General features: G+C 34.9%; 1 protein-coding gene across 8 annotated transcripts in view; it reads right to left on the reverse strand.

Annotated features, from left to right (window-relative positions):
- The window catches only part of DMD (dystrophin), a 2,125,071-nt gene that overhangs the window by 1,501,238 nt on the left and 607,502 nt on the right, over nucleotides 1–16,331 (reverse strand). For all 8 annotated transcript variants that reach the window (XM_074323908.1, XM_074323912.1, XM_074323913.1 and 5 more), the window contains exon 9: nucleotides 15,108–15,239. In XM_074323908.1, coding sequence (XP_074180009.1) covers nucleotides 15,108–15,239 — 132 coding nt within the window. The remainder of the gene's footprint in view (nucleotides 1–15,107; nucleotides 15,240–16,331) is intronic.

Genomic DNA, 16,331 nt, shown 5'->3' on the forward strand with positions numbered 1-16,331 from the left:
TAAATATAACAAATCAACGCATTGCACACCTTAAACGTTCACATAGTTATATGTAATTGTAGGTCATTAAAAAAAAGATAAAAAACACAGCACATGGAAACTATCTTAACATTTTATTTTTTCTTTCTTGTTAACTGAATAAAACTGGTAAACAATTTCATGTCCAAATGTTCTTAAAGTCTAGGGAAAAAAAGATTAGAAATTAAGTGTAATTCAAACACAGGTAACAGAAGGCTTCTTAATTTAACATCAGGCAGTGAGAGAAAGTAGAAAGTCAATGAAGATTTAAAGGTAGGTGTGATAAAAAGGTAGACTGCCTTTCATGAAAATGGAAGTACTATTTTGTTTATTTTATTGGGAGATAAGATTTTGGAGAATAAGAAAATAAAGGTTATAATAGTCAAAAGTAAGAGAAAGAGATTTGAAAATTCTGGGAAAAGACTACAGAGGGTGCCAAAAAATTTTCACATATTTTAAGAAAGGAAAAAACTGTGTTAATTGTAATACTCGATATATACTAATAACAAAAGATGAATACACGTCACGTTTGACTTCTGCAATTACAAGAGGTGCTCAAAGTGGTTCCCATCAGCGACCAGACAGTCATCGTTCTGATGACGGCGAACTACTGCTTGCGCAACGCTGACCAAAGTGTCCACTTGTATACATTTTTTGGCACCCCCCGTTTTTCTTTCACCCTCTTCCCACAGCGTGTTGAAACTGAAATCGTCCCCAAGAAATGTTTGTTAAATCATTAATGTTCATTTTCCGGCCTTTTTGTACCCCTAAAAAAGGTAGCTATAGTATTTCTTATGCTTATGATTCACACACATAACCAAGAAATTTAATTTGTTAATCTTCATAGATTTTTTAAATAAAAAATTCAATTTTAGTTAAATAGTAGGTGACAGGTAAGGTACCCCTTTTCTCTCAGCAATGAAGCAGATGAATTTATTGCAAAGTAGAATTTACAATGTGAAGTAGATGAAATTTATTATATTGACTCTTGGCATTACTCCTAATACTGTGGATCAGATCAACTCTCAAATGTTGAGAGCCTGCATTTTGACTGTTGGCTTAACTAAGGGGAGTGGGATTTAAGATGTGCTTTTTTAAGACCCTAAAGTTCCATGATGATCCCCAGGGTCAGTTTCTTTACTGGTGCTTTGCCACAGGCCAGGATTCCTCACACAAATCTTGGTGGTCCTAGAAGGAGACACGGTGCTTCCGTGTTATGTGACGAAGGACACACAGGAAGCTAAAGCTGGGAATGGTTCCCAGACTTTTGAAGTTTGCTGTATTCATTTTCCCTTGCTCCACAACATCACTGCCTTTAAATAAAAGCCTTATCTGAATATATTCAGTTGAGTCTTTTCAAATACCTGAACTGGGGAATACTTTCTCTTTTTTCCTTTTGCTGTGATTTTTACTATTTTTAATTATATTTAATGGGGTGCCACAGGTTAATGAAATTCTATAGGTTTCAAGTGTACATTTCTATAATACATCATCTATATATCACATTGTGTGCTCACCACCCAAGATCAAATCTCCTTCCATCACCATACTATATTTGATCCCTCTTTCCCTCATCTAGCATCCCCTCTCCTCGCTTTTCCTCTGGTAACCACTAAACTGTTGTCTGTGTCTACGAGTTTTTGCTCATTTGTTTGTTCGTTTGATGCTTTCAGTTTTATACCCCACATAGGAGTGAAATCTTGACTTTTTCTGTCTGACTACATTTAGCATGATAATCTCAAGATCCATCCATGTTGTTGCAAATAGCAGTATTTCATCTTTTCTTATGACTGAGTAATATTCTTTGTGTATATATACCACAACTTCTTTATCCAATCATCTATCGAAGGACACTTTGCTTGTTTCCATGTCTTAGCCACTATGAATAATGCTGCAATGAACATAGGGGTATATATAGCCCTATGGATAAATTATTTCAGATTTTTGGGGTAGATACCAAGAAGAGGGATTGCTGGGTCATATAATAACTATTCTTAACATTCAAGGGACCTCCATACTGTTTTCCACAGCAGCTATACCAATTTGCATTTCCACCAACAGTGTATAAAGGTTACTTTTCTCCACAGCCTCTCCAACGTTTGTTATGACTTGTCTTGTTGATGACAGCCATTCTAACAGGTGTGAGGTGATATCTCACTGTGGTTTTTATTTGCATTTCTCTGATTAGAGATGTTGAACATTTTTTCACAAGTCCATTTGCCATTTGTATGTCTTCTTGGGGGAAGTGTCTGTTCAGGTCCTCTGCCCATTTTTGAAATTAGTTTGTTTTTTTGTTGGTTGAGCTGTATGGGTGCTTTACATATTTTAGATATTAGTCCCTTATCAGAGGTGTTGTTTGGAAATATCTTCTCCCATTTGGTAGGTTGCCTCTTTGTTTTGTTGACAGTTTCTTTTGCTGTGCAGAAGCTTTTTAGTTTGATATAGTCCCATTGATTTCTAGAAAACTTTTTAATATATTATTTCCAGCCATAATAAAACCTAGTGGCCAGGACTCATGTATATTTTCAAATAGTTTCTATATTTTATTCCACATTTTGGGAAAACTAAGGTCCATCCTTATGTTAATGTAATGTATCTATGTTTTATGCAAACAAGTGCTATGACAGATAACAAACTAATCATTTTGAAAAAATCCATTAACTTCAACCTTATATATCATTTTTATTAGAAAAATCTTTCTGCCATTCTAACACTAAATATATTTCTACTCTCACATCTGAAAACATCTTCCTGAATTTAGATTAGGTTTTTACTTGCATCAGAAGAATCAAAAATCACTCTATTCCATAAGAAAATGCTATACACATTGAAAATTCCAGGAATTATAATTTTCTATCCATAAAAATTAAAATGATGCTAATTTCTTCAATTCTTACCAATTTTATTCTTCCTAATATTTTAGTAATTTTCTAACATTTAGAAATATCACTAAGACATTATAGTAGAATTGAAATTGAGACTTCAAATGTTAGTTTTGTCAAAGATCTGAACCTTCTCTCCAACAGAAATAAAACTGCCCTCACAAATGGTCCTTTAATCAGTGAGTAGAATGTTTCACCAAGGCAAAGCTCTTAGTCTATAAATCACATTATCTACTTTTGTGCACTCTTAAAATTTCCTCTTATGAAAAGGCAAAAAAAGTTCCATATAATTCCTATACTTTAAATGAGAAGAGCACTTCCTTCATTTACACTTAGGTATTACATCTCAAATTGTAATACCTAATTTGAGCAGAACATTTGTTAAGGGGATCATAGATTTAGTATTACTTCAAAAACGTGTTAAAACTTCACATATGCCAATAATGTGCCATTTTAAAAATTATTTAAAATAGAAATTTCATTTTGAGCCTGAACATTGAGCCCATGTTCCCTCTCTCTCTCTCTCTCTCTCTCTCTCTCTCTCTCTCTCTCTCTCTCTCTCTCTCACACACACACACACACACACACACACACAGAGATGTTGTTGAGAATAGAAAAGCATCAGACTATTCAAAACCCTTATAATTGAAGAGAGTGGTTTGTAAATCCATATCTACTTACTTACAGTTTCTTCTCTGGGTTTATTTAGCTCCTAGTTACATTTTACATCACTTTTCACCAATTCTTTCTCCACATATTTTCCATCCTTAGTCAATAAGTGGTAATTTTCCTCTCTCCCTCTTCTTATTACTATTGAAGAAATAAGGCTTCTTAGGGCAGCAAAGTCCCCAGAGTTACCTATGTCATCCATCTACTGAATACAGGCTTACCTCCACAGCTATCGTAATGTCATTTACTAAAGTCATGCCCCAGTTAATATTTTCATTCTTCCCTTCACTTATCTGAGCCTGAGAAAAAGTCTGTTTAGGATGAACTTAGTGAAAATACTCCTAAATACCTCTTTACAGAGCATTACAGGATCGCTGTATAAAGTACAGATTCATGGACCCCATCTAATAATCATGTGATGGGCCTCATGAATCGACCTCCCCAATCCCTGAGGTAACTTAAGAAAATAAACATGTTTGAAATGTAGCCTGTCCTTCCTTGTAATATTTATACTTTTATATGTAGATCTCCTGTTCAAATACAGTAGATGGGAGTAATAATTTATAGCACATAAAGGAAGAAGATGTTAAAACTGTGTCACTGCACAGTTCAGATTGTAGGACCTGCTTCTAAAAAACCATGAACAATTTACCAGGGTCATGAAAGCAGCACTAATACACTAATACCTGGATATGCGCTTCCCTAAATAATGATGCTCACTCAGTTCTATCCTAGAATATGCAATATAATGGGATAACTGGGCATATAAAAAGGATAAGCTACTCATTCGTTCTTTCATTCTATCAATAGGTTTTGTGTACCTACTACGTGATCTAGATTCTGAGTCCCTTCTCTCTTGGAGTTTTCATTCATCAGGGAAAAACAATCTGCAATTAAATATACAGCATAAAGTTGGTAGTGATAATGCTGTAAGGGAAAAACAAAAGCATGGAAAGAGGCAAAAGAGCGACTGCGGTGGTGTATTAAACAAGGCAGTCAGAAAAGTCCTCTCTGAGGCCTGATTAAGGTTAGGAAGCAAGCCACGTAAATACCTGGGAAAGAGATTTTCAGGAAGAGGAAAACACATTAGTAAAATTCCTGAGTTGGAAGCATTTTTGTCTATCAGAAGCAAAGCTAGCAGGCCAGTGCATTTGGAGCTCAGTGATGGGGAGAAGGATAAGGGAGAAAGTAGGATATGGAAGGAACAGATCACATAGGCACTTTGGATTTTCTTCTGAGTGTAAACTGAAATTATTCCAGGATCAAAACTACTCCAATCATGTTCTATACTTAATCTGTACATTTCTTAGGGGCAATAATGTAATGTAGTCATATATGTTCCCCATGCTTGGTTCCTTGTCAATCATTCCCTAATAGTTACCAGTGTTCAACAAAAATCATAGATTAGGATCATGGATTCCAGACTTACAATGGAACCAAAAGTCTTCTTGGACAGATACATGGTTTCTGCACACAGTAGGTGAACAGGTTAATGAACCATGTTCCCAATGACTGAATCCCTTTAACAACCAGTGTCATAATCTGGTCTGTGCTTAAGCACTTCTTCCAATAGAAGGCTCATCATATTCCAGATTGCAATTTTGGGTATTTCTATTAGGAAGTTAAATACTAGTCAAAAATCATGTATGTGCTTCCTAAAGTCTAGTAAGTTAAATGACTTTATTTTTGTAGTTTTGTAAATTAATATTTTATACTTAAATAATGCACAACACTAAGCCAATTTCTTGAGGGCATGGCCATGTTTTAATTTCCTATTTCATTTTATCATTTGATGTTTGTGCAAACCATTTTATAGATATTGTAGCAATGATAAGCAGTGCTTATGCTTATGGTCAGCCTTCCATATGTGAGACATGTAACATGAATATACTTCCTAGTGCTCTCTAAGTGGGTGAAGCCATGCGACTGGTTTTGGCCAATGAGTTGTGAGCTGAGATAACATATGAAGTGTGATCACAAAATACGGTGAATGTTTAAATTCAAAAAAACTTTTTACAGTAAAAGAACATTGACATTAAACTACTCCAACTACATCCCACTCAAACTATTCCCCCTCACTTCGAACACACTTATTCCAATGTTCTTCTACACTTTCTGAGGCAGTTCTAGAAGTCCTCTTTCATGCGTGTCTTTAGTTATGCTGTCATGGCTGCCTCGATGTCCTAAATTGATTCAAAACATTTGTCTTTCATGGTCATTTTGACTTTGGGGAAGAGCCAGAAGTATCAGAGTGCCAGATCCTGTGAATAAGGTGGATGAGGACACACCGTAATGTTTTTATTTGACAGAAATTCCCATACCAGAAGCGATGTGTGACACAGAGCCTCTCCATTGTGATCACAAAATACGGTGAACACTGCTGCCGAGTGCCATACAACGGAAAAGCAGGTATCTTCAATACAGGAAGCAGAGCATAGAACAGTGTGCGAAAAACAGTGTGTGACAAGTTTTAACTTGTTCGGTGCAGTCAGTCGGGTGTGAGCTACGGTTGAGAGAAGGAGTGTTTTAAAGTGTGCCATACGTCATACTCCATTATGACAACAATCCATGTCACACATCACTTTTGGTATATGGCAATTTCTGTCAAATAAAAACATTACAGTGTGTACTCATCTACCTTATTAACCGAATATGGCACTGTGCAACTTCTGGCTCTTCGCCAAAATCAAAATGATTCAGGACATTGAGGCAGCCATGACAACACAACTAAAGACACATGAAAGAGGACTTCCAGAACTGCTTCAGAAAGTGGCAATCATGAGGGAATAAGTGTGTTTGAAGTGAGGGGAAGTATTTTGAGGGGGATTAATGACAATGTGTCTTTTACTGTAATGTTTTTATTTATTTAAGCATTCACCACATTGTTCAATCACACCTCATGTATACTTCCTGTCCAAGTATTTAATTACCATGCAAAGAAATTCCAGAGCTTTCTTTCCATTTTCACAGTGACTGCAAATAGTCTAGAAGGTGGCTGTTTAATGAGGCTGGGTTGCTGAATAACCATAATGAGTAAAGTCCCCTTGCTGACCCACAGTGAAGTCAGTATTTGGTATTACTGGTAGTATATGAGTGTAGTTGCACATACATAAACATGCATACACATGTAAATATATATTTATGTATATATGTTGTATAATTATATGTCATATACTATTTGCAGCTTTCTCTTTTAACTAACCACATATCAGGGATATTTTTGCAACATGGCTATAAATATACCTCTACAGCATAGATTTCAAATGTCCCATGATACAGTATTAAATATATGTATAATAAGTTTTACCAATCATATAGTGATGGATATTCAGGTCTTATCTATAAAAAATGCCCTATATCACAAGCTCACAGCTAACATCATACTCAAATCTAAGATCAGGAACAACAAAAGGATGTTCCCTCTCACCATTTATTCAACATAGTATTGAAATTCCCAGCCAGAGGAATTAGGCAAGAAACAGCAACAGAAGGCATCCAAATTGTAAAGGAAGAAGTAAAACTGTCACTATTTGCAGATGACATATATTATGTATAGAAAATCCTAAAGACTCCACCAAAAAAAACCCTGAGAACTAATAAATTCAGTACAGTTGCAGGATACAAAAACCAATATACAAAAATCTGTTGCATTTCTATTCACCAATAACAAACAAGCAGAAACAGAAATTTGAAAAAACAACTCCATTTACAACATCCAAAAGAATAAAATACCTAGGAACAAATTTAAACAAGACCTGTACACTAATAACTACAAGACACTGATGAAATTGAAGAAGACACACACCCACACACACCCACGCACACACACACACACACACACACACGAGAAAATATTCATTTGGTGCTCATGGATTGGAAGAATTAATATTGCTAAAATGTCTACACTACCCAAAGTGATCTACAGATTCGTTGCAATCCCTATCAAAATTCCGATGGCATTTTTCATAAAAATAGAACGAATAATTGTAAAATTGGTATGGAACCATAAATTTCCATTCTTTTAAAGAAATGTCTTCACTCTTTCTTACTTACATCATTGCACTCATCAGATTATCACCCTTAGATAGTTTTTAGAGGTATGAATACAGGTCTGACTTACACGTTTAAAATTGTGTGATTTATTTAAAAATGATGCTCCAGAAAGACAACATCAATTTATTTTGTCATAAGCCCTTCATTACTCATAAGATTACCTTTTTCCTTATGCTCTAGAAAACTGTGAGTATCATCACCCTTCCAATCTGCCTATCTGGTAGGCAAAACTGACTTCACTGTTTTATATTATGTATCATTTATTACTAGTGGAATATATTGCATGGAATGTCTTTTTAAATACTTACTGATATATTGACTTCTTTCTTTTGTCATTTTCTGTCTCATGTTCTTTGTGAATTTTCCTATTGAGGTGTTTTCCTTTGCTATTGATTTACTGAGCTATTTATATATGAAGGGTATTACAATTCTGTATGTTATAAATGTTACAAATAATTTCCTAATTCATTATTTGACTTTTAACTTTCTTTATGGTATTTCATATATGAATTCTAACCAATACACAACACAACTAGAACTGCCTCACTAAATACCTTCACCCACTCAATAAATAATTTCTATAACCAAAGAATGTGAAGCAATAGAAATAGTAAGATTTTTAAGAGCTTAATAGATACGTTCTTTCACATTCATTCCTGGCTTCTAGGATCAAGTAGGCAATGACCAATTAGCAAATTAGTGATAATACTGAAGTGCTTCTGGCATACTTGTTCCTGAAATATTTGAAGTACCAAATAGTTAAGACTTTAATCATCTGGCTCACATGAAATTTAAATGATGAAATAGAAGTAGAAGAATCCATGGACACGTCTAATTCCATTAATGATCCAAAATTCTGCTTGAAATGACTTTTTCAGGTATTATAAAGTAAATTTTAATGTTTTAGAAAGAGAACTACATATCTCAGGAAGCAGATAATTGCTGCTGGATTTAGCAATCTGACCTACAGTATAGAAATTTCTAATTAAAGTCCTCTTTTTATAATGCTAATCTCTCAGCCAAAAATTTCCTTGGGACATGTTATAATGAAGATAAAATGTACTAAGATTTTAAATTAACCAGAGATCCCAGAGAAACCTAATAAACATTTTCATAAATGTTCACTGTAAGTAAATTTTATTGTGAAGTAATCCTATTGTTATACATAGCTCCCATCATAGGCATCATTACACCATAAATAACTGAACTAATAGAAATAATTATTTAAAATGCTAATCTTCTAAATCAGGATTTGATATAGGTAAAAGAGGAACACGACTTTCTGTAACTGAATCAGCAGCCAGATAATCGGGAAATAAGGAGTCACATAGCAATACTGCCAACTCGCCATTAATTCTAAAAGATAGTTTCTTCCCCCAAGGGTTTAATTTATAATCTTTTCCTAGTTTAAAAAAAAATAGACATTTGCATTCTTATCATAATTTCACCATGACACAAAATACTTTATATGAACACTAATGACATGCTGGTTTCATAATTACTCTAAATTAATTAATACTAAATAAGATATCCTTCAAAAGAATGTATCTTTTTCTTTATAAGCTCAAGGGAGTAAAGTTTTATTTCAAATAAAGCCATTTGCCAGTAGGTTTGAGACTTGATTGCATAGACTCTACCACATATTTCCCACACGTTTACCTATGTTACTCTACAAGATTAAGTAAGAAGTTTTCATTGAAAAACAGCATTATTCCATTTTTGCACTAATGTTGTCCCTAGGCAAAGACCAAACAAATACATAAGAATATGGTCTGATGGAATCCCGTAGCAGGGATAATTACATATGGATATCTGCTAATTACGCATTTTTAAAAAATATATCCAGATAGACAGACAGACATAGATATCTATCAATCAATCAATCAATTGATCAATCAATAGCTAACATTTTATATATTTCTATCAAGGTTATCAGCCATCTTGATTTTGATACCACCATACTTAATTTTGATACTACCACACTGAGCATGATTTCATTAAAACTGGGTTTAATAAATTTAATTAAGGAATAATTATTAAAATACTTTTTGAAACAGATTGTAAGAAACACTATCAATGAAACAGGAAATCAGATTACTTAACAAACACAGAAACTAGAGGTTATTCTACAGAAAATGGGAAAATGTAGTGAATTTGCTTGAAATATTTACAATCCTAGGATAGAAATCCTATTTTGCAAACTTCAGGATATCAGGTCTTAGGTGAGGTATTTCTACTCTGTGACCTTAGCTAAATGATTTAGTATTTCTGGACTTCAGTTTCATGAACAACATAATGAAGAAGATGGAAGATGCTGCATTTACTTAACACTCTTTATATTAAGTAACACTTATAACATTGATGAATCTGGAGGACATTATGCTAAGTGAAATAAGCCAGGTACAGAAAGACAAATGTTGCATGATCTCATTATACATGGAATCTAAAAAACAAAAACAACAAACAACAAACAAACAAACTCATAAAAACAGAGAATAGATTGGTAGTCTCACCAGGTACTGGAGGGAGGGGTTATGGGGAATTAGCGTTTAATGGATACAGTTTCCACTTTGCAAGAAGAAGATGGAGATGGATGGCAATAATGGTTGTATAACTTTATGTATGTAATTAATACCACTGAACTGTACATTTTAAAAAATGGTTAAGATAGTAAATTTTATGTGATGTGTAATTTACTACAATGAAAAGGGGGTTCAATATAGGGTGACGGAAGGAGAACTGACTCTGGGTGGTGAGCACACAATGCGATATATAGATGATGTAATACAGAATTATACCCTTGAAACCTATGTAATTTTACTAAACATTGCCACCCCAATAAATTTTATTTAAAAAGAAAAACAAACTGGGGAAAAAAGAGAAACAATCCAGATCCAAGTCCCTGTCAAATCTTGCCTAGATTATTGCAATAGCATTCTAACTAATCTCTTTGCTTCCATCCTTGCTCCTTTTAGTCTATTCTCCACACAGCAGCCATGTTTAAATAATATGAGTTTATGTCACTCCTCCAATTGCTTCCCGCTTCACCATTACTCACAAGGCCCTAGGCGATTTGGTACACTATTACAGCTCAGACACCATCTCCTAGCACTGTGACCCTCATCCATACCTCTCCTTGAATAGGCTAAGTATGCCCACAACTCAGGGCTTCTGCACTGTTTCCCCTCGTGGGTTTGTCTTCTGCCACGTACCCACACCTCTCTCCAGTCTTTACTCAAAATTTATCTTCTTAGTGAGTCCTTCTCTGAATACCTAAAAACAAATTTTAACTTTTCTTTGCCACATACTGCATATCCCACTTTCCTCTTTTATTTATTTATTTTTTCTTTTTAGAGCTTACTATTGTACTTACTACTATATTTTACTTACCTTAATGCATATTGCTTATATATTATTTGAAACAGTTCACGTATTTATATTGTTTATCATATACATATTATGACTATCCCATAAGCATATACCCTGCATTAGGGCAGGAATTATTTTGTATGTTTATTGATGCATCATGTGATCCTATAATAATACCTGGCACATAGTAGGTGATTAAGAAATAAGTGTTAAGTGATTACATAAATGACTACTACTCCATGTGTGAATAATTCTATATATAAGAATCACAGGAGAGAAAAGTCAGTGTCAGTAGAAAGAATATGGTCTTGGAGTTAGAAATCTGAACTTGAATCCAGGCTCTGCACTTATTGGTTAGGCCTTGAAATCTGGATTAAGTTGGCCAATTTGAAGGAAGTAAAAGTCACTCTAGGCTGGGAGAACCAAAAAAACCGAAGATGGGAAACTGCTTGGCACTTACGGAGGAGAGCAACTGATTTAATTTGGAATAAAGAAAACATGAAATAGACTAGTGTGCAATAAGTATGAAAATATAAACTGTTAATAGATCATGTAGCTTCCTGATGAAATTTAGGGGAGTGGACTTGTTATAAAGGCAAAAGAAAGTGAAGAAAGTTTTGTGAATGATATTATTAAAGCTGTTAAAAACGAAATTTAATCTGACTGAGAGGTGGATAAACTAAAGATAGTGATATCGATTGCAAAGCTATTTCTGTAATGTAGAAGACATGTGCTGAAGGACTGAATCAGAGGACATATATTAATATTGAGGGGACATAACTTAATGGAGAAATGTTGTAAGGAAAGAACTGACTTTACATGTCCCATTATTGAATATCAGATCAGTATAGAGACAAAAGAGCGTGTCAGATATTTAAGTTTGAATGACAACTGAGTAATAGTTTCATTTACATAACAAAAGAATAAAAAAATGGGTTATGAGCGATGAAATAAAGCTCACTTCAGGACACAGTAGGTTTGAGAAATCAGTGGACATCAAGGTATAGATACATACCAAAGGACTGAAAATGAATTGGAAATCTGGCTGTAACTCAAGAGATATTAGAAATGGCAAAAACGTAGATATAATGGTCATCTGCATACAGCTTGAAGCCAGGAGATTAAATCATACTGACAAGAGAGTGTGTACAAATAAGTGGGTCAAGAGATCTTCCATGAGACTCCTACACTAAGGGAGTTGGAAGGGGAGAAAGAGTTAGATCATGAAAGACATATAGAACAGTCGGAGATAGAGAACCTGATGAGTCTAGGGGCTATGAGAACAGTATCTCAATTATGGTAGAAAGCCTGAGAGCTGAAAAGAAGACATTTGATTTAGTGACTAAATATAACTCTTTTTGAATGAATGAAGGAAGCATGGACTACAGAAGGTATTAAGTGAAAGAAAGAGTTTCACAATAGTACATTAACAAGATAAAGTGGAGAGATATATGTTTGGGGAGAGGAGGCATGCATGCAGGTATGAATGACCACAGTAGGTTTGGACAGGATGAGGTCCAGGAGAGACAGAGAAATTGAAGGTGAAAAAGCGACTGGGGACTTTTGATATAAGATTAGGAGCAGAATGAGAGGCATGATCAAAGTCATACAAAGAGGAATTAAATATAATTATGCAAAGGATATCCTCCATCTAAGGATGCATGGCAGTTAAGTCATACAATGAGGGAAAGTTATGGGTTCACACCAGATGGTCTTGCTTCTTGGTAAATTATGAGAAAAACTCATTTATAGGCAGAAATCATGAGGGAGGTCAGATTGTGTTGCCTCAACAGGTTCACAAACTGTAGTGAGTAAAAGTCAGATTTTCCAACTTTGGGACAGATGCGGATAACTGACATTTCTAAGATACTGGGAACTTTAAAGATAATGAACTTTATGTTTCCCACAGGGGCAGTCACCTGCGTGGCTATCTTCACTATTATGGAAAACCTCCCCCTTCTTTGTAGGAACCCGTCTGGAGCTCATTTGAAGTGGATCAGAAACAACCTGTAGGGGGCAGTATGGGCTCAGCCCCGCTGAGAAATTCTTTAGAAAAAATTTTCTCAGTCAATAATTAAGACATAAACTTATCTAACTACGCGTAACATTATCTTCTGATGTGCTACCTTAGAAACAGGCAGAATATATCATTCCCCATCAATTGCAATTCATGCTTTTTCTTTTCGAAAGGATAACATTAAGTTCATTTCAGCAGCTTATGTTAAATAAAACAAATAAGTGAATTTGTTGACTATTTTACGATAAATATTTTTGCAAGATTTACACAAAAATAAAGTGAAAAAAATCAAGTCTAGCAAAATTATGTCCATTTATTATTACTTCATTAAGGAGTCATACCTGAGCAATGCCTTAATGAGGTGGTAATAAGGTAAAAATGTTCTGCCGGAATAGGCATTGGAGAAAACTTTCTGGAAAAGGCAGCTCTATAAAGCGATAATGAGAGGGCAACAACTTCTTTCTTTGTTTTGGCTTATGCTCCTTTATTTTAGGATGTACAGACTTATTCTTTAAGTGTTGGAGGTTTCAATGGGAAGATGGTAGTAAAAAGAGCATAGAAAGTCAGGGAGAGCCAGGAAGGTGAGGAGAGGAGGGGAAAGAAAAACAGGGTGAATAAACTTCAAATGGGTATAAAATAGGACCTCCTACCACTGTAAGGTTTACGAGGATCTTATTAGTTCATATAACGCGGGCACATGGCATATAGCAAATAGGAATGTGTGGCAGAATTATTTTTATTTCCTGATAATGAGAAAGCAGATTAAGTTTTTTGATCAATTTTATACAGCTACCCTTTGTGAAAACATGGATGGAAACGTAACTGAAGATAAGGCTGAGTAACAAACTTTCTCACCCAGTCTCCTTTGCTCATCTTTGCAAGAAAAGTAGCCAAGGACAGAGGGCATAACTAAGCTCTGAAATACGTTTCCCTGGGCGAATCTTTCAGTGTTAAAAATTTTCAACCTCCGGCATCAAGTAACTATGCCAAATAAATCACTAATTAAATACAACCACTATCTTAAAAAAAATAATAATAATCAATGAGTCTCTAAAAATCTGTACTTTTTTACCCATGAGATAAGGTCTACCATCTCTAAATTCCCATTCATAGTGCAGTTTTCATAAAAGTCACGTCCTGAAGAACTTTTCAAATTGCTCTACTCTGCAAAATAAATACTTTTCTTTTAAAAATAAATTCTAGCAAATCTAGCAATTCTAGCTCATTTCACTTCCATGCTCTAACATATACAAGGCTCTAATTTCTTGTATTTTTAGCTTTCCTACAATATTGCAATGGTGGAAACCTCCAGTAAGAAGATTCCTTATGTGGAAAGTTTTAAATGGTACATAGACTCTGATCTGGTTTTAGTGTGACTTTTTTGTCTGAATACTACAGAACCCCTTATATACAAGTTTAAATTAGCAAAATTAAGAGAGATCATATGAAGAAGCTAGCAGTTATGTTTTTTAAGTAGAAGAGAAATACGGTTTTATAGAATGAAAATATAATAAAGGCATCTATATAGAGCAGATATTTCCTTAAAACACTGAATGTCTAGGAAAATCTCCCCCAAATAATGTGATTAGTAAATTTCATCCATTTTTCCAATTCTTTCAAAAGTTATATACATAAACCTTTAATGAACTTAATGGTTGCTTACAACTGTTTGGTAGTCTTTGTAAAAGAGAACCATCCAGGTAATCACATAATGAAAGCACAAATCACTACTATGAGAATCCCCATTCATGAAGAATCTACATACGAGTATGTTAAACCTAAAGAAGCACTTCATAAGCTATACACATGTCTAATCACTACGTTGTATACCTGGAAGTAATAGAATACTGTGTGTCAACTGAAATTGAAAAATAAATTTTGAAAAATAATAAACAAAACTGCAGTGAAAGAAAACCTAGAGAAGTCTAACAACAAAACAGCGTCATGTGAGAGCATCTAATACAACTGGGAACAATGAAATAGTTCTTGATGGGGAAGGAAAAAGGCACTGCTAACTTCAAACAAAGAAAAGCCACGTTCGATTTTCATGGATGAAGACATTCTTTGCTTTGTAGAACAGAGAGTAAATGTTGACAGACCTGTGAAGGAAATGGGCTCCGTGTGGGGTCAGAGGTGGTGACATAAGCAGCCTGTGCGTAGGCATAGCTCTTGAACCGCTGCTTAGGAGAGGAAGGAGTTCTTTCATACCCCTGTGCTAGACTGACTGTGATCTGCAGAAAACGGTTAGGGGGAGGGGGGCAGAAAAGAGAAGGAGACATCGTAAGTGACCCTGGAAGGACTGCTTTCCAACACAGCAGAAAAACGAACATTAAATGGAAACAGCGAGATGGAAAGTTTAACCATAAACACATAGAAAGTGCTATTAGAAACCAGTACACTCCAAGAACTGTGGTGCTCAGTGTCAGGTGGGGGGGCGGGTAATCAGGGAAGCTATGAGGCAGGATTTAACCATCAGGATTCCATACTGACACGACTCCAGCATTAAGATGGGATGTTCCTCTTTATCGTGGCAAAAATTGGCATGTAAAAGCAATAGTCTCTGAACCCAAAGTAAACAAAACCGGAATTCATCAGGTCCATACCTTGGAAAGGACTGAAGCTTTCCTAAGCTAAATATAGAACTACTTAGTAGAGTGAGAAAATTAGGCCTAAGAGCTTTCCACACCTTCAGCAGAAATTCAGCTAAAGGCTTTTTCATCACTGTGTCAAACCATGTATGAGAAAACACCCCAAATATCCACTGTTGGGAGCAAAACAAGCCATATGTGAGAGAATCCCACAGGATTCTATACAACAGTATAATAAAAATCTTTATCATATGTAGTCTCTATTTCATTTATTTAAAAGTTTTAAACTACTTTTATCAAAAATGTTACCTTGAAAAATCAAAATTTGTTAATACATCAGCAGGTTGCCACTAAAAATCAGAAAATATTATTAAACAGAGTATTTGCCTTCACTTTTGCTCTAATTCTTTGCTCTTGGCTCTAGCTGATGGAAAGTTTAATGTGTATATGAGCCTATCTTTTATTTCATTTTACACATGGAAATAAAATATATTCTGTGTTCTATATTCCTATAATACGGTATCTATCAATAGCAGAGTATTTTAATAATGTGTTTTGAAAACAATTATATTATAGCTCATGATATCAGATAAAATTTTAAAGGTTTAGAGTCAGTCTCAGTCTCTACCTGTCTCTGTCTCTCTCTCTTTCTCTCTCTCTCGCTCTCGCTCTCGCTCTGTCTCTCTGTCTCTCACCCCCCCCATATACAAGGTCTGACAATTAAGTTTGCGAACT

The sequence above is a fragment of the Rhinolophus sinicus genome, chromosome X (genome assembly GCF_036562045.2).
Source record: "Rhinolophus sinicus isolate RSC01 chromosome X, ASM3656204v1, whole genome shotgun sequence".
Lineage (NCBI taxonomy): Eukaryota > Metazoa > Chordata > Mammalia > Chiroptera > Rhinolophidae > Rhinolophus > Rhinolophus sinicus.